General features: G+C 35.4%; 2 protein-coding genes across 4 annotated transcripts; one reads left to right on the top strand and one right to left on the bottom strand.

The window, feature by feature from the left end:
* Positions 1–4,256: 4,256 nt before the first annotated feature.
* LOC103326842 (translocation protein-like protein) lies at positions 4,257–9,654 on the top strand. Its single transcript, XM_008229095.3, has 5 exons — positions 4,257–4,415; positions 5,812–6,126; positions 6,822–7,023; positions 8,604–8,832; positions 9,161–9,654. Exons 1-5 carry the CDS (start codon positions 4,317–4,319, stop codon positions 9,438–9,440), a joined length of 1,125 nt encoding a protein of 374 aa, XP_008227317.2. The 5' UTR covers positions 4,257–4,316; the 3' UTR covers positions 9,441–9,654.
* Positions 9,655–10,097: 443 nt separating this feature from the next.
* LOC103326841 (nuclear transcription factor Y subunit A-1) lies at positions 10,098–14,660 on the bottom strand. 3 transcript variants are annotated; one of them, XM_089048207.1, is made up of 6 exons: positions 14,524–14,660; positions 13,795–14,105; positions 13,588–13,703; positions 13,344–13,415; positions 11,780–11,944; positions 10,098–10,889 (listed from the first exon to the last, which is right to left on the bottom strand). In XM_089048207.1, exons 2-6 carry the CDS (start codon positions 14,066–14,068, stop codon positions 10,461–10,463), a joined length of 1,056 nt encoding a protein of 351 aa, XP_088904333.1. In that variant the 5' UTR covers positions 14,069–14,105; positions 14,524–14,660; the 3' UTR covers positions 10,098–10,460. The 3 variants fall into 3 exon arrangements, with proteins under 3 accessions (XP_088904333.1, XP_008227314.2, XP_088904334.1); XM_008229092.3 differs by having other exon boundaries at positions 14,528–14,660; XM_089048208.1 differs by lacking the exon at positions 14,524–14,660 and adding an exon at positions 14,246–14,373.
* Positions 14,661–23,486: the final 8,826 nt, after the last annotated feature.

Genomic DNA, 23,486 nt, shown 5'->3' with positions numbered 1-23,486 from the left:
TAGTTTATGTCATCCTCAAATTAGGTCTTGCGTTGCACTTTGGGACATTTTCGTCGACTCCGTATTCTAATAATAGTTGATGTCGTCCTCAAATTAGGTATTGCGTTGTGCTTTGAATCATTTTCATTAACTTTGTCTATTTGACGCTACATGGAAGCACAGTTCACAGATCGACAAATGTCTAAACCTAAGAAGATAAACTGAAATCCATCAGCAACTAGAATCTAGTAGAAAATAGAGAAAAGTCTCTAAATTGGATTAATAATATGAATAAATGTACAAATATAACTTGGCTTAAGTAGAAAAACCAAAAAACCCTAGAACTATAGGCAGCCCTAGGTTCTAGAATATTCCTAAAACTTAGCTAACAAGAAAGTTAATAGAAATCCTAGTTAAAATCATATCAAGAAAATAATATCATAATAGATAACTTATTCTAAATATATAAAACTTGACATAATCCATAATTGCTTCAAGCTTCCTCAATCAATTAGAAAATCTCAACGATATGCTTTCCTTATTTTCCTAGTGCCATAATTAATGCTGAAGCATTATTTTCCATATTTGAAGCCAAATTTTCTACTTTTGAATTTTTTTTTTTTTCTAAATTTCCTTCGTAGGAACAAGCTCATGTTTTGTCCTACATCGCTATTTTTTCGTCAAAATTGATCATGTGTCATGATATATTTTTAGGGGAAAATACGACTTCTACCTAGCCCCCACCCTCACCATTTTGGAACCCTCCCAGGATCGGCTCCATCGTAGCACAATATTATCCGCTTGGGGTTGTGGAGACCACATGCCGAGAAGCAACTATCGGCAATGGGTTGGGGCAAAAGATCTCAAAAACCTGTAAACAAACATAGAAACATAGTTCAATTAGTGGAAGTTAAAGATTGTCCTTAAGTTGGTAAGGACATGAAAGGCAATGACCAAATTTCGACAAAATAAAAATACAGTGAATAAAATTAAATTCAAGCTAAAATGTGAGAAATTATTGTATGGTATTTGGAGTACGGTTAAATACTTATTGATGCTTACCCAATTCTCCAGCTTTTTTCATTTTATCCTTTCGAATTGTTGATTGATTTTGCTTTTATTTGCCTTATAATTCAGTACATACGTGATTTTTTTTTTTTTTTTTATGTTTGCATATGGGACTCTGGAGGTATTAGGGTTGGACCGCTGGAGAGATGACAGCCATGGAGATGAGAGTCACAGAAGTGTTTTGATGAGAGAAGAGGGGAGGGAGAAAGGGGAAGGGGAATGGGAAGATTGAGCTCATTAGAGCACTTCCAGCAGTTGGAATCTTGCCATGGCAATGGGGGCTAGGTGAATAGTGTCTTGCAAAAAGTAAGTTCCACTTCCAGCAGTTGCCATGGCAAGGGGGGTACTATTCAATTTTTTGTTTTTTCACAAATTTGTTTACCTAAACAATTAATTTGGACAATATATTCGGATGAGATTTTCTGATAAAATATTCGGATAAGATTTTCGGTTTCAAATTTCAGATAAATTTTTTTTTCAAATTTCAGATTTTCAAATTTAATGCTTTGGTTGTGGTTAGTTTTTTTATGTATTGAATGTTTTGAATAAAAAGGAATTTTATTTAATAGTTTCTTTGGTAACTCAAAGAAAACCAATACTACTAATACAATAAAATACATGAATTCCAACTAATTTTTAAAACAAAACATTAAAATACAATGAAATGAAAAGGCAAGCAAACTAACTTAAGGGTTTTCATCATTTAACCAATCCGTATTGCTAGGTCCATCATCACGAAAAAGTCTTCGTCTCATAATAGCCTTTCGTTCTAGCTTCCAATATTGTTTTGTTTCAGGAGACATGTGGTTGTATCCATGGCCATCGTTTCCCAATCCTTCTTTTGTTCATTTTCTTTGCGTTGATACTCCATTTCTTTGCGTACATACTCCATTTCTTTAGCAAATTCTATTGCCATTGCCCTATCATCTTCTTGGACTTTCTTGTCTATTTCAATTCTCAAGGCGCTTTGCCTTGCAATTTTCTCCAAAAATTTAGAGGTAATACTCATAGAATTAACTCCTCTCTTTGCCTTTGCCGCCTTCCTCCCCATAGGCCTCGGCTCCTTTTGAATGGGTAAGTCTTCACTCATAGGGGATTCCATAGGCAAATCCGAAGCTTGTGAATCATGAAGTGACGTCTCGTTTAACACCACCGTTGGAGCCGTTGGAATAATGCTAAATCTCTTACAATGCTTCACCACCTCCCAACATTAGGTATGGGTGAAATTTTTTTTCCCTTGTCCAGTAGCACCATAGAACATTTGAGCTTGCACAATCTATATATAAAAAATTGAATAAGCAAGGAACTTTAAAAAAATATTGGTAATGCAAAAAAGATAAACATATGAATGAAAATCCAAGAAATATTAACAAAATATAAAGAATGCAAGAAACATTCAAATAAATATTAGAAATACAAGAAATATAAAAAAAATATAAAAATTGCAAGAAACATTCAAATAAATATGGAAATACAAGAAATATTAAAAAGAGAATGCAACAACCATTTATATAAATATTAGAAATACAAGAAATAATAACAAAATATAAAGAATGCAAGAAACATTTAAATACATATGGAAATACAAGAAATATTAACAAAATATACCAATTGCAAGAAACATTAAAATTAAAATTAATAGGACATTAAAATTAATAAAATGAAAATTACAAATAATTACCTCATCGCTTATATTTTCCCCACTTGCATGGTTATTCATCGCTTTTGTGAGGGCATCTCTCCATTTCCCCAACTCTTTGTTGAGAAGTTTTCACCGACTTGACAATGCGCTTTCCGTACGGGTGGAACCCGATCTTTCAACAAATTCGTGAAGAATTTTTTTCCACATTTGACTGAATTTCATCTCATTACCCGATATGGGATCATGACTAATTTGGACCCAACACTCACACAACAAGACATCTTCCATGATGCTCCATGCCCCTCCGGTTTCTTGAGAAAAAGCCATAATGATAGAGAAAAATTATACTTGAAAATGAAAACAATTTAGAGTAAAAAGTGAAGAAAATATTGAATAGAAAGTGAATAATAGTTGGAGAAAGAGAAGATGTATGAGAATTTGTTGTTAAAACTGAAGAGTAGGTGTTGGTATTTATAGAAAAAAGTCAGTAGTTTTTGGGATTTTAAAAAAAAAAATTACGATTTTTTTCATCATTTTTTGCCGCGGATTGGTGACAAGGTGAAATCGGAAGGATGAGAGGCTGCCATGTCGCGCGTTACCGTTGGCAAAAGTCGACGCGATTTTGAATTTTTAACGTTGGCGCGTGCATTGCACGCGCTAACGTAAAAAATTTATGAATCTTGACATCACGCCGTATCGCGATGACGTCGGCTGCACTCAGCTCGCTCGGTTGTCTCCGCCGGCCAGCCAGCAAGTGGACCCCACATTGCCGGGCCAAGACTTGTTGCTTTGGAAGTCGCTTGGCTCCCCCGAGCCCGAGTGGGCTGCTGAAAATGCTCTTAAAGATGGAGAATGGGTGATATAGTACAACATCTATTTTTTTAAAGATACTATAGCAATGCTAATGTGGATGAATTAATATAATTAGAATAATCAAATGGTCGAGATTTTAGTAAATGCACACAAATGCACCGAACTAGATGCAGAAACTCTGGATCCAACATGGTCGATGCGGGCCACTTTTAAAGTATAATATAAATATATATATCCGCTTATATTATACAACGTTAGACAAATTATAACACATGAAGGTATTCGACTAAGACACTATAAGTACTCATAAGACACACTAACTACCCAACATTATATGCTGTTACCAATTTTTGCTAACATTAAATGCATGAAGATTGTGTTACCAAAGATTAAATTCTTAGCCTAGTGGTAGTTTGTTAGAAGAAATGTCAAATTAATTTTTTTTTTCTAAGATAAAATATTTAGATAAAAAATTTAAACACAAACACCATAAACTTTTCTTTTATTTTCCCTTTTATATTTTATTTACAGACTTACAAAGAAAAGAAAAAGAAACAAAAGGAAATCACGTAATATAAGAAGAAGCCAAAAAGAAAAAAAAGAAAAAGAAAAACACAAATTGGCCAAAATGAAAGAAAAGAAAAATACAATTGCAAATTACATTTTACAGTAATTATTTCCACCAATTTAAACGAAACAGTGCGACCTAATGTAAAGACGTAATTATTATTTTTATTTTTATTTTTTTACTCTCTATACATTTCAGAACAAAACACAGACACAGAGGCAAAAAAAACAGAAAGGTATTGAAGAAATGAAGAAAGCAGGAGGGGCAGAGAAGAAAAGGGTGCGAAGGTCATCAGGCGCTATTCAGAACGGCGGCAGAGATTCCAACTCTGATACCCCTCCTAGGGTTTGTTCTCTTTCTCTGATTCTCTCTCATCCTTGATCTAGGGTTTCATCTATATGAAATACCCAATTGAATTTTGTATATATCTGGGTAATGCAAATTGCTGATTGATTTGTACTACTTGCAATAATGTGTAGTGAAAAGCACTGGTCTTTTTGTTGCTCTGCTGGGTTGCTGAAAAGGGTAGGAGAGGAAACTAGTTGAAAGTTTTGAACATAATGTGTTTAATTGTTTCAGAAATGCAAAATTGTAAATTAGAATTATAGGGGCATATTTTGGAACAATTATGACTACCCATTTGGGGAAATCGTCACTAGGGTTGGGTCTGCTTCAATGTTATCGAAGGTACTTCAGGGTGCAAGAATGTGTTATGGAAAGTTGGATCATTTTGTTGTGTAGGGTAGAGCTTTTGAAATATGTGCGATTTGGTCTGTCCTGATTTTGTGTTTTTGGCATCTTTAGCGTAGTGGACAGGCAGGGCTTTTCTAATTAGCAACATGGTTTAGCCTAGAAAAAGGAGAAAAAATAAAGTCTACTGGGCAAAGGAAAACAGAATGCGGTAGAGCGGAAGAGGCTACTGCAAGATGGATCACAAGATGGTCAATGATCACTTCCTGTTTCTTGCATGAACAATTGTTAGAATTATTTTACCTAGTGTTGTGTGAGCAATGGAGAGTAATCATAGATTAGAACCAAAAAAAGAAAAGAAATCATAGATGGGCTCTAATTCCAGGAAAGCTCTAAAAGAGAAACTCTGACCACGTGCTTTCCTTTGATCACTCTGTACATCTTTACATTAAGTTAAAACAATTCCCAGAGGACATTCCTTTGTAATTAATATCTGAGTCTAGTATGTTTGTATTTTCTACCCAAAGTGGAACTTTTTGAATGTAGGACTTTGAGCCATATCATTGGAGGGAATTGTAAGCGGAGGATTTCTTATTTATCTTTCAGATACTGTAATTTACTCTAAGCTACGATAGAATTGAATTCCTTCAACATGATAACTTTGTGTTTCTATTATGTTCTTTTGGCCGAACATGCAAAATATTGGACTTAGATTGCAATAGCAAAACATCTAGTCTTCTAGGTATCTTGCAAAATTGAGTTTCTAGGGTGAAAGAGCCTGAGACTAATTCAAAAAAAAATCGTACATAGCTCACATAATGAAATTTGGAGATATTTTGCATTGCAGACTTAGATGGTGTCCTACATGGTGATACTGGCAACGAATTTTAATTCTTTTGAATATATATTTTTGGCTTCATGCTTGTTTTTGTCCAATAATGTTTTGGATTTTTTTCTTTCAAGGAAGATATGTTTTGGCCAATTGGTTTGCGTTCTTGTAGCCTGCTTGTATTTTCCTTGTTTTTCTGATTGCCATTTGACTTTCTTTCAGAAACAAGCTATCCAGAAGGATGTGTTCCAGTTGTTTGCAGAGAAGGTGAGAGACCATAAGGATTTGGTGTCTAGGTGGGCTGTTCTACAGGAGACACGAGTGGAATATTTCAGGGGGAAGGATTTTGTAAGATTTTTGAGGAATCATCCTGAACTCAAAGATATTCTAGAATCAGATAGAAATCTAGAAGCTGAAGATATTGCTGATGTTTTACTGGGAAAGAATCTTCTAGTTCGCTGTGATCGTGTGGTGAAAACCCTTCGCCCTGGAAAGAAAAAGTTGTCTACATGGCCTGCACATTTGGAGATCTTTCCAGTAAGTTAACCTCTTAATTGCTTTTGAACTAGTAACTTGCTGCCCTTGCAATTACCAGGCTCTGCCTACTAGTTTCTCCTTTTCATGTTTGTGATGGACTCCTTTTATATTTGGTGTTCCATATATTCTACAATCATGACACTGGACAAGGCTTAGATTGGACACTGGACAAGGCTTATATTTGGTGAAAACAGTTTGTATAGTATACTTTAGATTGGACAAGGCTTTCTTTTTGTTTGTTCGGGACCGGTTAAGATGAATAAATGGGGTTTTTCTGTTTCAGTATATCTGCTTTGTCCATGTGCTCATGGTCTTCATGACCATGCTTAGACTATGTACATTTACTTTATACTTGTATTCATGTGGTGATAATGTTGTGTCCTTTTTACTTTCACCTTAGATATCTATGTTTTTGTTTTATACTGTTTATGCTATATTCATAATTTCTTGAAATGAGATTATCTTTTTCACTTTGTATGCATGTGTGAACCAGAATTGTTTTTGTGCTTCTTTGTAAAACTTTGAAACTATGAAGGTGAAATAACTTAATGGTGCCATCCAAAATGTATGAAACTTATCCTTTGATTAAGTTTATTAATATTTTAACCCTCTCTTTCTGTGTGCTATGCCTTCTCTTCATGTATGCTTTTAAGCACCACACACCAAATTTAGTAATTCCTTGACGTCTTTTGCAGGACCAAGTATTTTCTGAGAATGACGCCTTCTTTGCATGGACTTTTGTTAAACGGCGGCCTCTCTGGCAGACGCTTCTCTCATTTTTCTGGCCAGTGGTGACATTGGCAATTTGCTTGTTTCCTGTATATCCCCATCGGTGCAAGCTATTAATACTCTACTCATGTCTCGGGGTCCTGCTACTGTTTCTTTCTCTACTTGTTTGTAAGTTCTGAACTTCTGGGCTTATGTCTTCGTTGTGAACCGTGAAATTTTTTCATTTAAAATCTTATTATTTAAAGATGATGTGGATACTAGTAAAAACAAAAAAACAATTAGGTTTATACCTTTCACCCCTATTTAAAAAGCTGCACTATTTTATCGCACTTGCTCCTTTGTTATAGGAAAAATTCTGCTCACTAGTCATTTTTTGGACATCCAAATTGGCATTTATATTGGTTAGAGGTTGTTTAACTTATTTAGAAAAGTCAGGCTGTATTAGAGTTAGTGACATGCTTGTACAACTATTCCTATAGGTTTAATAGGATACGTAGATGCAGTTACGTTTAGTACTTTGTTGCTTAATACTATTTTGTCAATGCATTCAGTTCCTTGTTCTTGTGAGAAAATGACTACACCATCATTTAAAGAGTGTCGCCTTTAATTCAAGGTAGGCATGAATTTCTGGAATTTTCCTTTTCATTAAATTCTGAATCTAGTAGATTATCCTAAGTCTGCAGTATAAATGGGGAACATGGAAAGTACTCTTACTTTGATAGCATTGGTAGAAATATAGCTAGTTATTTTTTAAGGCCCAGGTACTAGCCTAAGTCCAGCAGAGTTTCTTAAGATCAGGGTTGTAACTAAGTAGGACACACCACCACCTCTGCATTATGGATTACGCTGTTTGTTGTCCCTTTCGCCTTTTGTGAAATGTTTCTTGCCTATTTATGAGGATCAAATTATTGTACGAGGGACTATCTTCTTGTTTTCATTTTTTTTAACCCTCCTCTGTGAAAGAAAGTCAGTGCTACTTTTCAATGATTGGCAGAAACTTTTATTGCAGGTTTTCAGCAAAATGCACAGTTGCTAGTTAGCTTGTATTGTTTTTAGGATTCCTTGGCTACCAATGTTTTTTCCATTTCTCGATTGCAAAGTATTAGTAAATAATTTGCAGCCTTTTGCCTCTCTACAGTCTTACGACACTTATTGTTCAAGAATCTTGCATCTTACAGTTTTCAATGTTCTGTACTGAAAGCTCTCAGACTTGAACCTTTATAAGCTAACAATTTCTTTTATTTGACGTTAGTGTCCAAATTCAATGTCAATATACCTTTAAGACTCTGGTGAGTTCTAATTTAAATGGAATTGGGATAGGGTGGGGATGCCATAGATCCTAGGTTCAAATCTTATTCTTTGTTCAAGTATAGTTGCACACATATTATAAGAGTCCCATAACTACTGCTTACAGTTACAGTTGTTTTTATTATCTGGATTTGCCGTCATCTTGGCCTAAAAGACTTAAAAATTTCTGTCTTGCAGACTTGCAGATCTTTGTATTGATTATCATCTTTCGAGTATTCATTATATGTGCATTTAGAAACCTCAAGAATTTTTTTTAAGATTTTTGAGTTGACTTCCAGCTTCAGTTGGCTTTTTCTGTGATCTTGTAGTTCCTATATTTTGTATTAAATCTCAAGATTCCAGAGTTATTTGTGCAAATAATTATTCTTGTAATGCTCTGTTCCCTGTCATATTCAACATAAACATTTTTTTTTTTTTTGTTTCATTTTCTTAATTTCCAGTGAGGGGTGCAATATTTGGAGCTCTATACATTATTTTGGGGAAGCGAGTTTGGTTTTTCCCGAACATTCTCGCCGAGGAAGCTACTTTGAGAGAATTGTTCCGTTTCTGGCCCAAGAAAGATGAGGAGGAGCGACCAAAGTGGACAACACGAGTTTTCTATGCGGCAGTTGGAGTGCTGGTCATATTGCTACTGAGGCATCATGCTCCTGATGAAGCTGCTAGAGCCAGGTGAGTTCTACTTCTACTAAATATATACCAAAATGGCATTTGACGGCCTGAGGCTGATCTTTTGGCATGCTATACTACGAGGTTAAAGTCACGTTATTGCTTGGGGGGACAAATTGTGGCTGGCTAAGCATGATGATATTTCGAAAATTTCAGATTTAGAATAATTTGAATACCTTTTCCCTTTATTTGTGATCATTTGTTGGGATCCCTAATCCGGATCTTTTGCTCTATGAGTGCAACACACTGCTTTGCCTGATTACTTGCCAAACCAGTTCTTTGCTTTTTGGCCTTGCCAAACGTACTAATAATAAACTCTATATTCTTGCAGGTATCAGAAACGTGTATCAAACATAATTGATGATGTTCTTGAATGGTCTCCAAGATTGGCGCTTTCTGGGATGATGGAGAATCTGCAACCAGTAGTTAATGCGACAGAGGCAAGCAATGCAACTGAGGAAGGTGTGACACCACCTGATGGCATGGGTGCAGAAACTATCACAGAGCAGCATGAGGCAGAAGTTAGTGAAAATCTAGAGAACAGTGATGAAAACCTAGACAATAGTGAGGAAAACCTAGACAATAGCGGTGAACAAAAACATGATATATGATTATAAATTATGCAATACCTAAAGAACACATCGCATTCTCTTTACCCCTTGTCTTTAAATTCGAGTGTAAAACAATGTATCCGACAATAAAGCAGTTAGTTACAAAATTGTGCTCTTTTTGTCGGATTTATAAAGGTCCATTAAGAATCTGTGTGAGAAAAATTTATAAAGTTTAGTAATTGACTCCTTAAGTGGGGATTGTTTTGGGTTTGCAGATTGCAAAGCATCGTGTATACTGGTACTATGGAGATAGAAAACTAAGAAAGTATTATTTTTCTATTTCCAAAACTTTTCTTACATTTTTCTTATAATAAATTCAAAATAATCTGTGTTGGTTGAAAAGTCTCCAATTATAAAAATGATTCTAAGAAACACTTCTCCGGTTAGGCCAATTATAAAAATGATTCTAAGAAATAGGTCTTGTTTTTTATATATTCCGATTTCTTATATTCCGAGTACACCAGCTGGTTGATGCACCTCTCGTTAGGACAATTATATGCAATTTAGCCTACCCTTATAACAGGGTAGCCAATCATGATTCGATTTTAATACTAATCTAAAATCGGATCTGATGACATTTGAACTTCGTTGAAGTCTGCACATGCCTCAAGCATGCAGGAGAATAATCCACATATGAAAACAAAAGAAACCACAATATGTCGCCAACCACACAGCTCAAATTCAAGGTGACAAACATAATACACACGATGGTTTATACATTAAACTAGAGTACTATTCGTTTAAATTTCAGTTTTCCATATGTACTTCAAATTACTGAAAACTACTCTGTACATCAGGCAAAAATAGGAAGGATGTAATGAACTCAGGCATCAAAGGACTTCACAGAATCCAAATGGCCCATTCATATCACTCTCCTGCCATTCATCTATGCCACAAGCACAAGAACAAAGCCAAGAATGAATTGCCGCCTGGCAAACACATTGCCAAAGATATAACCAGGGGACCGACCCTTTTTCTGTTATAAGGGTCCAATCCTCCACCTTGGCATCCACCTCCCAGTCACTGGATGGCAAGACGCCTCTGTGAGGCCTGATTCGAAGAGATGCTTCCCCGTTGCTGGCCTGTACAATCTCCTTCTTCCCCTCTCTTGCCCGAGTATGAAGGATACATCGAAGCCTGCAAGCCACCATGAGTCTGGAAGCAGCCACTGCCATTTGCATAATTGTGAGCTGAGTACGCGTCATGCACTTGGGATCCTCTTCCTTCTTGCTGACTATTGGAGGAATTCCATGTTTCAGCAGAATCTGAGGGAAAGGGTTCTGAACCTGATGAACTGCCAGATTGTGACGAGTGGGCTGGACCAGAGCCTGTGCCCTTTTCTTGGCCAGTGCTGTTTGATTTATCACCATTAGTTTTCTTTGCAAAACGTCCTCCAGTACCTCTCGCCCTTCTCATAGCATGTTGATGTCGTGATTCATGAAGATATGGCTGTAGAAAATGAGAATTAATAAGTTACCAAAGTCAGCTAGGCTTATAGATACATTCATGTTTAATATAAATACCAACACTAACAATTTGAGTTGGAATTCGTTAACCGAAGTATCATCACACCCACACATATATATTATATACTACTCATCTCCCCCAAAAAACCAAATCTACAACTGTTTATCCTCTGCCTCTTACAACAAACATCCTATGGTTATTGTAAACAGTAATCTCACAAGAAGCAGATCAGACAAACACGGTTACTAAAATGTTACCAAATATCAATAACACAATCGTTGAACTACTTCGTAGTAAACTCAATTGTAATCAGCACTAAAATGTATATTTATCCCTGTTACGTGATTATAAAATCAATTATAATCAACACTAAGGGATAAAATTTGAGCATGCAAATCTTTGATTGGTAAGAGAGAGAGTAGAAAGTCAAATAAGTTCATGGAAGCAATAGAGCCTAGAAAGTGCGCAAGTCAAATAAGTTGTTCCTTCCTGATATGAAGGGTATATCAAAACCCAAAAACTCATATGTACACCAACTTTGTAAGTTTCCGTGATATGCTCACAAGTGAGCACATCACAATATTGGAACCAACTTCTTAAGCACGTCACAGTGTGTAAGCTGAAAATTTTCAAAGCTCATTGCACAAGATCAGAAGTCTTCAATTAAATTGTGATTATGTCAAAGTCAATACTTCCTATTAGCCAAAGAGAACAGACTCAATGCATACAGTCCGAAGAGATGGGATTAGAAGTAGAAATATAGGCGTGTGAGCACGATGACTCATACACATATCACATTCACATCACATATATGAAATAAAACATGTATATTATAGGATTAAAGGCTTTGTGTCTGCAAGTTAAATTTCTACCTTCCTGACTTTAATTAGCTTCCTTTCAAGTTCTGCTTTTGCACGTGCCTGTCTTCGCCTTAGAATCCCTTGGTATTGTTTTGCATTCACATACACAGGCTCCTGTGCCATCTCAAGAGGCAATGGCATTCTAGCATGTGGCATTCCAAGAAAAGGAGGATAGCCCTAACCAATTGAAACATATGTTCAGCATTACATACATATCAAGATATTTACTACCGTTCACCTTCCAAATCCACCCCAGAATAAGTTCATATCATACCAAAGAAACACAACTTGAAAGGGCTGAAAATTATAACTAATCTTTTTTATCACCAGCACCACCATGATGTATGACAACACAAAGTGATCTTTTGATGTATGACTACACAAGGTGATCTTTTGCCCAGGACTGTGGTAGGCTTTATTTCAGTCGTCAAAAAAGTTCAGGGAAAAAAATTTAGGCCTGCTGTAATCTTAGACAAATTAGAGAGATATAGAAATAAAAGGGAAAGTGCAGACGGAGATATCAAGGCACCAAGCCTTTCAACAACACTTCACTTCATTTATCCAAAATCTGATTTGCTTTAGAATTGTAGTCTTCAAAGAGAACTCCCATAGACTCCAAGAAATACCCAGACTTGTAATAGATACTAGAAACTCAAGAAATAGTAGGAGACTGTAAGCAAACTTAGACATTTAGTATTTCCAAGACCCAAACTAAACCGATTCTTAATAACAGTCGACACTAACTCTTCAATTGACCTTTAAACCTAGTTATTTTATAGTTTTACCAATTCAATTCTTGTATGATGGATATTTCTCTTTAGATAAAAAGGTTTTAAAATTGGATTTTTGCCAACAGGCTTTGGGCTTTCAAAGAAGATCGATATCTTGGCAAGTTGTTGCTAGTGCTTCACTCCCACCATATTATCATCATTATCATTTTCCTATAGAGTGAGATGTAAAAACATGCAGCATATGGGCAATGTGGGATTTGGTTAATAAGGATAATGGAATACCAAACCATAGAAGTAGTAAGAAGTAAATACTAGCTACAAAGAGAAATTAAGAAAAACCACTAGTATCCTATCAGTAATATTTTAAACTTAAAGCTTCAAATTCAAACCCCGAAAGACCATACCAAAACTTAGATTTCAGCTACTAATAACAGAATGCAGCAACTTCAAAGGAAAAATTATCCTTTCCTCATTTACTCAATCAGACCAAATAATTACCCATCCAAAATGTTAACTGGATAGGATCATAGGTGACCTAAGTTACAAGTCCTGATAAACCTCAAGTACCCATCCCCCTTTCACTACCATCACAAATATGATAAACATCGTTGATATTTTTGTTTTGAAAAGAAACAATAAAGGGAATTTAAATACTCCTACCAACAACCCTTGAAGTTGTTTAGAGATATAAATAGATATATAATTATTGTTTAGAGAGTGGATAAGGGAAGTATGATATCTGCATAAACTCTATCATTGCATCACTGCACAAAAGATAATATCATACAAATCCAACATTGCATGTAGAATTCTATTACACTCAAGGATATTACTGTTTAACATACCAAAGGCTGATGTCCATAAGATGCCATCATTCCCGCATAATAAGGATCCTGATAAGGATTTGAAGCACAAGCCTACAAAACAAATGCGGGAAAGGTAGGAATCTTACATTCCAAAATCATGCAAGTATAAGTGCCCACTTTTAAATTAAAAATTACAGAACCTTGTTCAATATTTGACGAACTATCAACGGAGTTGCACCATGCAGGAGGCAATAAATCTTGGAACAAAGCAAAATGAACTTACAATAGAGTGACCAACAAGCTCAAGCTGTGGCGGTTGCGCAAGGCAATCATCACGAACTGTAGGTACAGTAGATCCAACATGCGGCACATTTTGGCGCTCTTGCCCATCATTGCCAGCTGAAGTTGAAATAAAATATTAAAACGTGAAACCAACAAAGAGGTGAAAAAACATTTATACCAAATCACCAGATATTGTAGGAATTGTTACCTGATCTTGGAGACGTAATCTGTGACTCTTTGGTGGCATCATCATCATCATCTTCATTTGGCTCATCATTGGACAATGATCGATCGTCATTGGACTCTGAACCACCATTTGGGCATTCTAACGAAGATGAGTTGGATGCATTCCTCCCTGTAACGGCTGGGGAGATGGGGTTATAGCCAACACCCCGCCACCACGGTTCTGAATAAACACTGTTTGGTGGGATGGTATGATGATCAGCATGAAGTCTATTTTCAGTTTCAGACTTTGACTGCATGCCTCAAATATCCTTAGATAGACACCAACTCTTAGTTCTATATACAAGAGAATAAAAAAACAAAAATTCAAGTCAGTGATCAAAATATGAGAGTTCCTCTTAATGTATAAGAAACATGCAGCCACAGACAAGACCACAATGGATGGAAAATAAAATAAAGTTACCAAACATTTATACCAAAATCTCCTCTTTCCCCCTCTTGAGAGCACAATCAAACTCTGACCCGAGAAACAGTCAAATTCCACAAAACCGAAAGATACCCAAAACACAATTCCATGCCATAACCACACAGACAGAGAGAACCAAATCATAATCCCTAAAAAATCAATACATTCCACACACAAAAAACCCCAATTCTTGAAACCCTAGAAATCAACCACACAAATAAATTCCAATTTTATAATCGAAAGGTCAAAATTCGAATTTTTTAAAATCAAAGAAAATCTTAGAGGGACTTACTTGCCGAGAGAAAAAGCCAATCACAAATAAAAACCCTAGATTTTGGGCCTCGGAATCTCACAATTTCTCTGCAATTCCATATAATCTCACAGTATATAACTGTACTAGAAGAGCTCCCCTATTTAAATTCCACATCCAAGGTTATGATTTCGTCACCCACCTCGGGACCCACTTAATTGCTCTAGAAATTTTATTTTGAGACACGTAGACACTACTGAACCGCGAACTTGTTAGACCGGTTTTTTGGTACGCTAGAGTTTTCTCAAGGAGAGGAGGGCTGGAGCGTGTGAGAACCGGTTCCCGGTTGTAAAAGTGACGGTATGGAATGGGTTGGGGCCCACCCGGGTGAGGTTATCACAGAAAATCTTACCAGAAAAACATAAACAAATTAAAAATATTAGACGGCCCACGTGACCCGTACCCGAAGGGCAAAGACGGGGGAACGCGTGGCGTAATGGTGGGGACCACAGCGGTGGTGCATCGCCAGCAGCGTTAGCCACGTGTCCTTTAAAATTTGACGTTTTCTGGGAAGAGTATGAAGGCAACCAGGGAGCTGTTTTGGCTTACCTGTTGGTGAGGATTGTGAGTTCCACAGCCAATGAACAATTAAGCTTTGGCATGAATCATCACTTCAACCCAAAAAAAAAGGTAAATGGAATTTCAAATGGGCCAGGTTAGGTCCATCTTCGGCCCAGACAGTAATTAGTCAAAATTCAATTTGTTGGTCCGAAGCCATTTGGGCTCAATGGATCGTTGGGTCGAATAGGTCCGAAAACTAACCTAGTGTGATTTTTGAGGTTGGGCCTAAAACTGGCTTGGGCTAAAATTGCTGGCTCAAGTCTATAAATAAGGTCCTCGGTTTTTGTTTGGGTCTTCTTTTTGGTCGATTTTTTGTTTGGGTCTATTCGTGAGCTTCTTGATGTTTTTAATTAGGGTTCAAAATGTATTCACAATTGCAAAATAATGTAGTGAAACTAGAATTTGCATGCATTACATTATGAAGATGAATATTGGATGGTTATTAAATTAACAAAATAAAAACAAAATGAAATTAGGAACCCCAAATTTTAAAAAATAAATAAATAATAGCATGGGGTCCGGGTCCCGACTATTCAAAAGCAACGAATTTAAACAGTACATCATTTAACTTAATACTCCAAGTTAAAAAGTTAACTAACTGGTTTTTAATTTAGTGGTATTTCTCTTTTTACTTTGTTAGAAATACTCCAAGTTTAAATCTCCCTTTTTCTCAAACGAAAACTGAAAATTTTACAACAATACGTTATTAACTTCATGAACAAATTGTCTAAGATAAAACCAGGCTCGTGCTCCTAAACCCTAGTTAAGTGGTGACATGATCTATGTGATGTGAGGCAAGCTAATAATACAAAGTTGCAAATCATTGAAGTTTCATGAGCAGCTGTTACAGTCAAGTATAAAGTTTGAGTGCTAAATTTTATGTTGCTTTGGTCTAAAGGTCCAAAGAAATCTTAGGTTACTTTGTGTTGCTTTGATCTCTTTTCTAAATAAATTCTAGTTGGGGGCAAGCATCGGCCCCCTCCCCATGCTTTGCTCTTTATTACATGGCCTAAGCAAAGTTAAGACAAGATTGATGGCACAAATTTTAGCAAATGATCTTTATAAGGATATATTTTAGTTCATTTCTGTATTTTGTTTAGTATTTTTATGTCATAATTTACAGATTTATGATGTTCGGCATGTGTTTCATGAAACGAATATGGTTATTGGTGCTCTTGCTAATTTGAGTCATCATCAACAAAATCTTTGTGTTTGGTTCATAATATCCCAAGTGTGATTATTGGCAGATCTATGAATTTTTCAGGAGACGTGCAATTTTCAAAGGCCAAAAGCTCCACACACACAAAAAAAAAAAAAAAGACAATTGAAAAACAACCCATGTTTAACAAATCAATATCAAATTACCAATTAAATAATAAAAAATAAAACTTAATTATACCTCTAATCGTACGTCGCGCAACCGCCTCCTCCTCGAGTTTGCTATTGATCTTACTAATACAGAGAGAGCTAAATAAGAAAGAAAAAAAATATTATTAAAAAATGAATATACAAAATTGGTGTCTTGCTCAAGAAGAAAAAAAATATGCATTTGACTTACTTTGGATTGGGTACTCAAGAAAGAAAAAAAAAATGCAAGATTCTTGTGATGCACGCACACTTTGTTAAAATTGGGTAATGTTAAATTGGACTTTTATAAAGAGAATTCTCAATCCCACTTAAATAAGGAATTGTGTAAGTCTTATTAAAGCCCAATTAAATAAAGAGAACTCTCAATCCCACTTAAATAAGGAATTATGGAGGCCCTATTAAAAGCCCACGAAATGTCAAATTTCCTTTTGTTTTTATTTTTTTAAAGCCTGGTCCAAAACGACTTCATTTTGCCATGATTTTTTTATTTTTTTCATTTTTAAAAGCCAGTGGTAAGCAAAGCGAGCAAAAAGACAAGTTCTCTTAGGCATTTAGTCGAACACCTATACTGCAACTCCATGGCTGGGTAGAGGTACAATATGTAGCACCTTTGATGCCTTTTCAGACGAGGAAAGATGCAACTACATCTCCTTATACCTTAATAGGTCCACCACTGAATATAATGACTATATGAGACTGTTATTTGATCAGAGGAATGTCATCCGTCGGTGATTCTCTTTGTCATTTGTTTTTTGTACTTAAAAAAAAAGGGGGGGGGGGACTCTAATGTCCATAAACTTATAGTTATTGGCAAACAAAAATATATTGCCTAGGAATTAACAAAAGCAACGTTAAAAATAATATATATAAAAACATTAGAAAAAGGCAACCTTAATTACCTCCCGACCATTTGAGTGTAACTGTGTAAGTACTCTTTTCAGATTTCCATAATTATCAACAAAGTGCTTGAGTGAGCGTCGGCCCGCCCTCCAGATGCTTTGCTTAGGACAAGGTTAGACAAAAGATGGCACACATTTTAGCAAATGGTCTTTCAGGTACATTTCAATTGTGCATATTCTTTAATTTGCACCATGCTTTTTCTTTATTTTTTATGGCATTGGCATGCATGGGTTTGGGCACCAAGTTTCATTTTCTCACTCTCTTTTCGTAACAGTATCAATCAAGAAAGTAGAATTAGAGAGAGTCAAATAAGATTTTCATTATATGTTCTCTGAATGTATGAGAATGAGAATGGAAAAGATTCAGTGTTGTGAAAAAAACAAATATTCACCCGAAAATTATCATATACTCTTTTTATGTAAAGGATTCAAAGAGTGCATGATGACTTTTTTCGAGTGCCTAAGAACTGAACTTATTACAAGTAGAAATAGTTTAAGGTAGTGTGAATATGATATAATTTTTTATTTTTGAATGAAAACAATTACATTCTAAGTTGTTTAATCTTGTAGAGTTGTGTTAGAGCGCTCGATGGAACATATATTAGAGTACATTATTTCACCAGGTAACAAGCCTAATCGAAGTAAGAAGAATGAGATTGCTATAAATTTCTTGGGAGTATGCTCACAAGCTATGCTATTCATATATGTATCATCCTCATCAGTGAGTACTAGCATCAACCATTGCAAACTGTTGTAGCTGTGTTTATGAAGAAAATATCCTACAGTCAACTCCTTCCCCCAAATAAAAGCCAAAATTTTATAGGAAGCTCCAATTCTTAAACCTGGCTAAGTGGTAGACATAATCTATGTGAAGAAAGCTAATAATACAAAGGTTGCAGTACAAATGATTGAAATTTCATGAGCTGTTGCAGTCTAAGTAAAGTTGAGTGCTAAATTTCATGTTGCTTTGGTCTAAAGGTCCAAAGTAATCTAGGTTACTTTGTATTGCTTTGATCTCGGCCCCCTCTCCATTCTTTGCTTTGATCTCGGCCCCCTCTCCAATAGTATATATTTGTCTATCCCTTACAATTTTTCTTGCTGAGTATGTATTTGTCTATCCCGTATTGCAATTGTGACCTTCTATTGGTCAATTTTTAATTTTATTTTATTCCATATATATATATATATATGTATGATTCTCTATTGATTTGATTACTTTGAAATTATTGCCCACTTTGTTTTGATTTATAAGTTTGAGAAGATATTCATACTTATTTCAATTTAAATTTAGTTCATATATGTTTTTTCATTATCAAAAGATTTTCAAAAGAATCAAAGCTTGAGTTAGTGGATAAAGGATTTTTCGGTTACATATATTGAGAAATAGTATAGATGCCAAAGCTATTATGCAACGATTTCAAAATATGAAATTCGTCGAGAACAATTATAATTGTAATGAATTTGCAGTATGATTTTTAGTATATGTTGGAATCAACAAAAGCAAACATTAGTTCCCCACCATTACAATGTAAACTCTTTTGAGATTCTTATAATTATCAACGAAGAGTTTAAACAAGAATCGGGGCGGCCGACCTCTAAATGTTTTGCTTTGTACAAGTTTAGACAAAAGATGACACAAATTTTAGCAAATGGTCTTTATACCATTTTGATTTGTGCATATTCTTTTCTTTGCACCATGCTTTACAACCTGCATGGGGTTGCATTTGCACCATGATTCATTTTCTTATTCTCTTTCAGGACATCCAGTTAACATTATTAATTAAATGTTATTATTATTGGCATTTTATTTGGTCTGATTTAATATATAATTTCCCCCATTAAGAAATTGGTTGATGCTTGAACAAGCCCAGGAAGGGGTATTCTTTATAAACCTCGGCCCACCGACTGGCAGATTCTGTCCGCCCCATAAAAACATAATGGGTTTATTTTTAGCCTTTTAATATGCATCCCTTTTAAGTTAACCAAAGCATAGGATCCTCTTTAATTGGATTCCCTTAATCCATGCACTTTCACACCCAAGTCCAAACAAGAATATAGAAAAATTTGCATGGTTTTTACACATGTATTTTTTACTATGCTTCTCTGTTTTCCTCTTTGTTTATAATGGTATTCGCACAGTAATAACGTGTCTGTATGATAATATATATACCAATCTCCTACCCACAACTCTCTCTATTTACATTTTTTTTTACATTGGAATGAATAGAAACATTAACTTGTTCAAACCGTAACTCATTTCCCTTCCCTCATTTAGGGGTGTAAGTAAATGAACCAAGCCGAACAATAACGTGCTCAAACTCAGCTTGAATAAAGCTCATAGAGTTGTTCTCAAAAGCTCAGCTTCAATAAAGCTCATAGAGTTGTGCTCAAGCTCAGCTTGAATGAGATTTTTCAAGTCGAGCTCGAGCTTATGGTTGGCAAAAAAAAAAAAAAAAGAATACTCGGAGAATAGCATTCCAATATTATTATAGTTGTAAATTGTACAATTTCAATCTAGAACTCTTGTAGGTAATAATTTAGAGCCTATTTGAAGAGAAAACCCTAAAATTAGTCATTTGTTATTTTCTAATTGGTTCTTAGTGTGTTAAATTATAAAACCTATTTAGAGAGAAAAACCCAACATTGCCCCTTTTTAACTTTGACAAAAAATTAAAAAAATTAAAAAAAAATATGGTGTCACAAATAGAGACAAACACTGGTGGATCCATTAAGGGTCCAGTAAAGGCACTTGCCTTCACTCAATCATGTTCTTTACCAAATAAGGTGCCAAATTTTCATGAAATTTTGTGTTGGATGGGGGCAAGTTGTTTGATAAAATTCCTCAAAGAAAACTAAGGCAAGGGGGCATCATTTACTCCCATGCCTATGTTATTCTTCTTGTTCTCTAGACTCACTCTTCTCATTCTTCTCATTGTGTCGTATAATAGATGATTAGGTAGAACATTTAGAGTTTGTGTTATCTAATTTGTGCATGGATCTGTCTATATGACGAGTATTTTTTTTTTTTTCAACATTTAAGAGTTGATTAATCTTGTACTATTAGTAGTAGTGTTTTCTTACCCCTCTTAGGAAAAGAAAATTAATGAATCTGCCACTGAAGATAAATTTATTTCCATATTGAACATATCACAAATAAGTATTTCACATAAACCTCCAATCAAATTGAGACAATATCACTAAATTATCTAATTTGCAATGACCACTGCATGAGAGTGGACCCTGCTATATTGACGGAGGAAATGAAACTAGGCAAGAGGTAAGGAGTTGGAAGAATATTATTTACTGTTGGCTGTATAACTAGTTTGACCCAAAAGTTAAAGAAGTAGTTTTATCTCCCTTGTGAAAGAAGAAGTGGGGCAACCTCGGATTCTAGAAAAAGTTGGCCAAAGTTAATAATTTAACATTTTACTTTTTATAATGAAGAAAACTAAAGTCAGTGTTTGATATATGCATCATTGGATTTGAAAGAGAACCTCTCTCTCTCCATTCACTGTAGGAGAGAGAGAGAGAGAGAGAGAGAGAGAGAGAGAGACATCAATCCAAATGCAAATTCTGTATAAAAATAAGTAATTAAATTAAAATAATGAAAGGGGGGCCATATAATCCATCTTTTTGGTTCCTCATTCCAAGGTCTTCCTGCCTCCTCCCTCCTACTCCCTTTCTCCTCACCTCTGTCAAAATCCACACGTACGACTTTATTCCATTTTTCACTTTTAAGAGAGTAAAAAAGAAACAATTAATCAATTTTCCACCCTACATCACTGTCTCTGTCTCCCCTCTCTAGAAATTATATACCCACACGTATGACATTGTTTGGTTCTCGGATTAACTTGAATCTTATTTGTCAGCTTCGAATCTGCTGTAAACTGTAAAAGATTATTGTTTTAACTGGGTTAATTAAGCTTCATCTTATTTAGTTAAGTCAGGGCTTTCATGGTTTCAACCATAAAACAATATTGTAAACAGTGTGTCCTTCTTGTTGAGTGAATGGCTTGAACCTAGATTAAGGTTAAGACTTACACCTAATCTCCTAGTTGAGATATCTTCTGGAGATGGCCTGCACACTTCAAATAGTTATCAGAATAGGAGCAAACCTTAGGATTTTTCCCAATTGAACTCCCTTCGATGGTTAAGTCAGAAGCAGTTTAGAGGTGGAGAGAAGGATGACGGGTTTTTAAGGTGAGAATACTTATTACCTTTGTCCTGATATAGCCTATAGGTGAAGGGTATTTATAGGAGGAGAAGGAGGGATAAAGATATTTAAGGAGGAGATATTTATCCCCCTTCTCCCTGGTGGGATTGGACTACATTAAATGATTTCTTCTGATCATCATGTTGTCTGACAGGAATTAAGTGGCAGAGTGACACTTGGCTTTAGATGTGAGGTACATTAATTGATCCATTTCCATCACTAGGCTGTATACTAGGGATTAAATTGGTAATGCGACACCTGGCTTTGGATGTGAGGTACATTAATTGATCCCTCTTCATCGCCAGGTTGTCCATCAGAAGGAGGGAGTGACTGACTCAACATGGGTCCGATCGTGCCTCCAGAATGTCGGCGCCTCTGGTTACACACGGTATCTCAGTGGTCGGGTTGGTATTCGCATACCCGATCACTGATTCATACTCTTCCATTAGAATCGGCTAGGAGGCCCTTGATCGACACCTGGGGTAGTACCTCTGGTCGAGTCGGTATATGGGGGGCCCAATCTCTTATGGCCACGTGGTATTCTCTGATAAGCTCTGCTTACAGTGATGGTATGAACCATTAAAAAATATGTTTTAGATGCACATGAAAATATAGGAAGTAGTGTATAAAATATATTGTGTTATGTTGTTAGACGAGTTGTATATGACTATACACGTAGGGGAATTCGAACTGGAGTACAAGGGCACAAGTACACTACTCTAATCAACTAATCTGGTGTAATCGACATGCGCACTTTTATAAATTGGATGCAAGAACACCTTAACCAACTGACCTAAATCGAGATGATTTAGGTTAATATTTAACTTATCACAATACATTTATGGATTGGTGTCAACTTCTAAAAATTATTATAGGAATAATTCAAATGCCCCTTTCCTCATTTGTCTTCTCTTTCTCCTTTCTCTAATCCCTTATTAAAAAAAGCTAAAATGTTATAATATAAAAAATTAATAATACATATTTATAAGGCTGTGTAGCAAATACATAATACGTGCATGTACACAACAAGGAAATGGCCATGCTAGATAAATATTTAAAGATGCACACATGCAGGTATGATCATGCCAAACAAAGAAGGGACCACAGTTGTGTGTGAAAGAAAGGAAAAATAAAAAGGTTCTCTTAAGTGAGTACTTCATTTATGAGAAGCGACTTCTTAAAAAAGCAAATTTTCCTTCACACATTCAATTCCTTCTGAATTAAATAGTCCTTGAAAATCCCACAGATTGATTGAGGGTTATGTCCAAAGCTATATATGCTTTGGCCACTTATGTAACTTTTAAGTCATTACATGAAGATATTGCACTTCCTACTAGGACACATGGAGCACTAGTCAAAATATATTACTTTTGGCATAAAAGGCTCATTTTGGCTTTGATCACTATCATACGGATTCTTATTCCAAAACTTATTAGCCTTATAATCTAACCATTAATAATCTGAAGACCAAATTTGAATTTGGTGTAAAGATACTCGCTTAATCCTCTAAGACATTGATTGGTTTTTATACCTGTTTCATTCCTCATTATCAATAAAATACTATCGCCTTTATGTCAAAAAAATAATAATTGTGACCGCTTTATTTGGGAGATATCAAGATTTAAAAAAAGAAAAAAGAAAAAAGAAGAAGAAAAGATGAGGGATTAATGGGCAAGACTTGTCATGAATGTATAGATAAAATGCTCTATTGTAGAAATGAAGAAGTAAAAAGAGTCATAGTTGAGATTTATTTGGTACTTTGGTCTAGGTTTGAGATTGTTATCATTTGCCACAAAAGAATCTATAATAATTGGACGACGTCGCTTCATTTATAGCTAAGGAGAATTATGGAAAGAAAAAAAGGGTTGGAGAATATGATTCTTGAAAGTACTGAACGATA

Source organism: Prunus mume, linkage group LG3 (assembly GCF_029339155.1).
Source record: "Prunus mume cultivar Tortuosa linkage group LG3, ASM2933915v1, whole genome shotgun sequence".
NCBI classification, from domain to species: domain Eukaryota; kingdom Viridiplantae; phylum Streptophyta; class Magnoliopsida; order Rosales; family Rosaceae; genus Prunus; species Prunus mume.
This window is presented reverse-complemented; position numbering and strand designations above follow the sequence as displayed.

Excerpts from the sequence above, each read along its gene's own strand:
- LOC103326842 (XM_008229095.3), top strand. The coding sequence starts at position 4,317 with ATGAAGAAAGCAGGAGGGGCAGAGAAGAAAAGGGTGCGAAGGTCATCA. Across the intron at positions 4,416-5,811 it reads ACTCTGATACCCCTCCTAGG|AAACAAGCTATCCAGAAGGA; the intron begins GTTTGTTCTCTT and ends ACTTTCTTTCAG. Across the intron at positions 8,833-9,160 it reads GATGAAGCTGCTAGAGCCAG|GTATCAGAAACGTGTATCAA; the intron begins GTGAGTTCTACT and ends ATATTCTTGCAG.
- LOC103326841 (XM_089048207.1), bottom strand. The coding sequence starts at position 14,068 with ATGCAGTCAAAGTCTGAAACTGAAAATAGACTTCATGCTGATCATCAT. Across the intron at positions 13,416-13,587 it reads AGCTTGTTGGTCACTCTATT|GCTTGTGCTTCAAATCCTTA; the intron begins GTAAGTTCATTT and ends TTTGTTTTGTAG. Across the intron at positions 10,890-11,779 it reads AGCTAATTAAAGTCAGGAAG|CCATATCTTCATGAATCACG; the intron begins GTAGAAATTTAA and ends CATTTTCTACAG.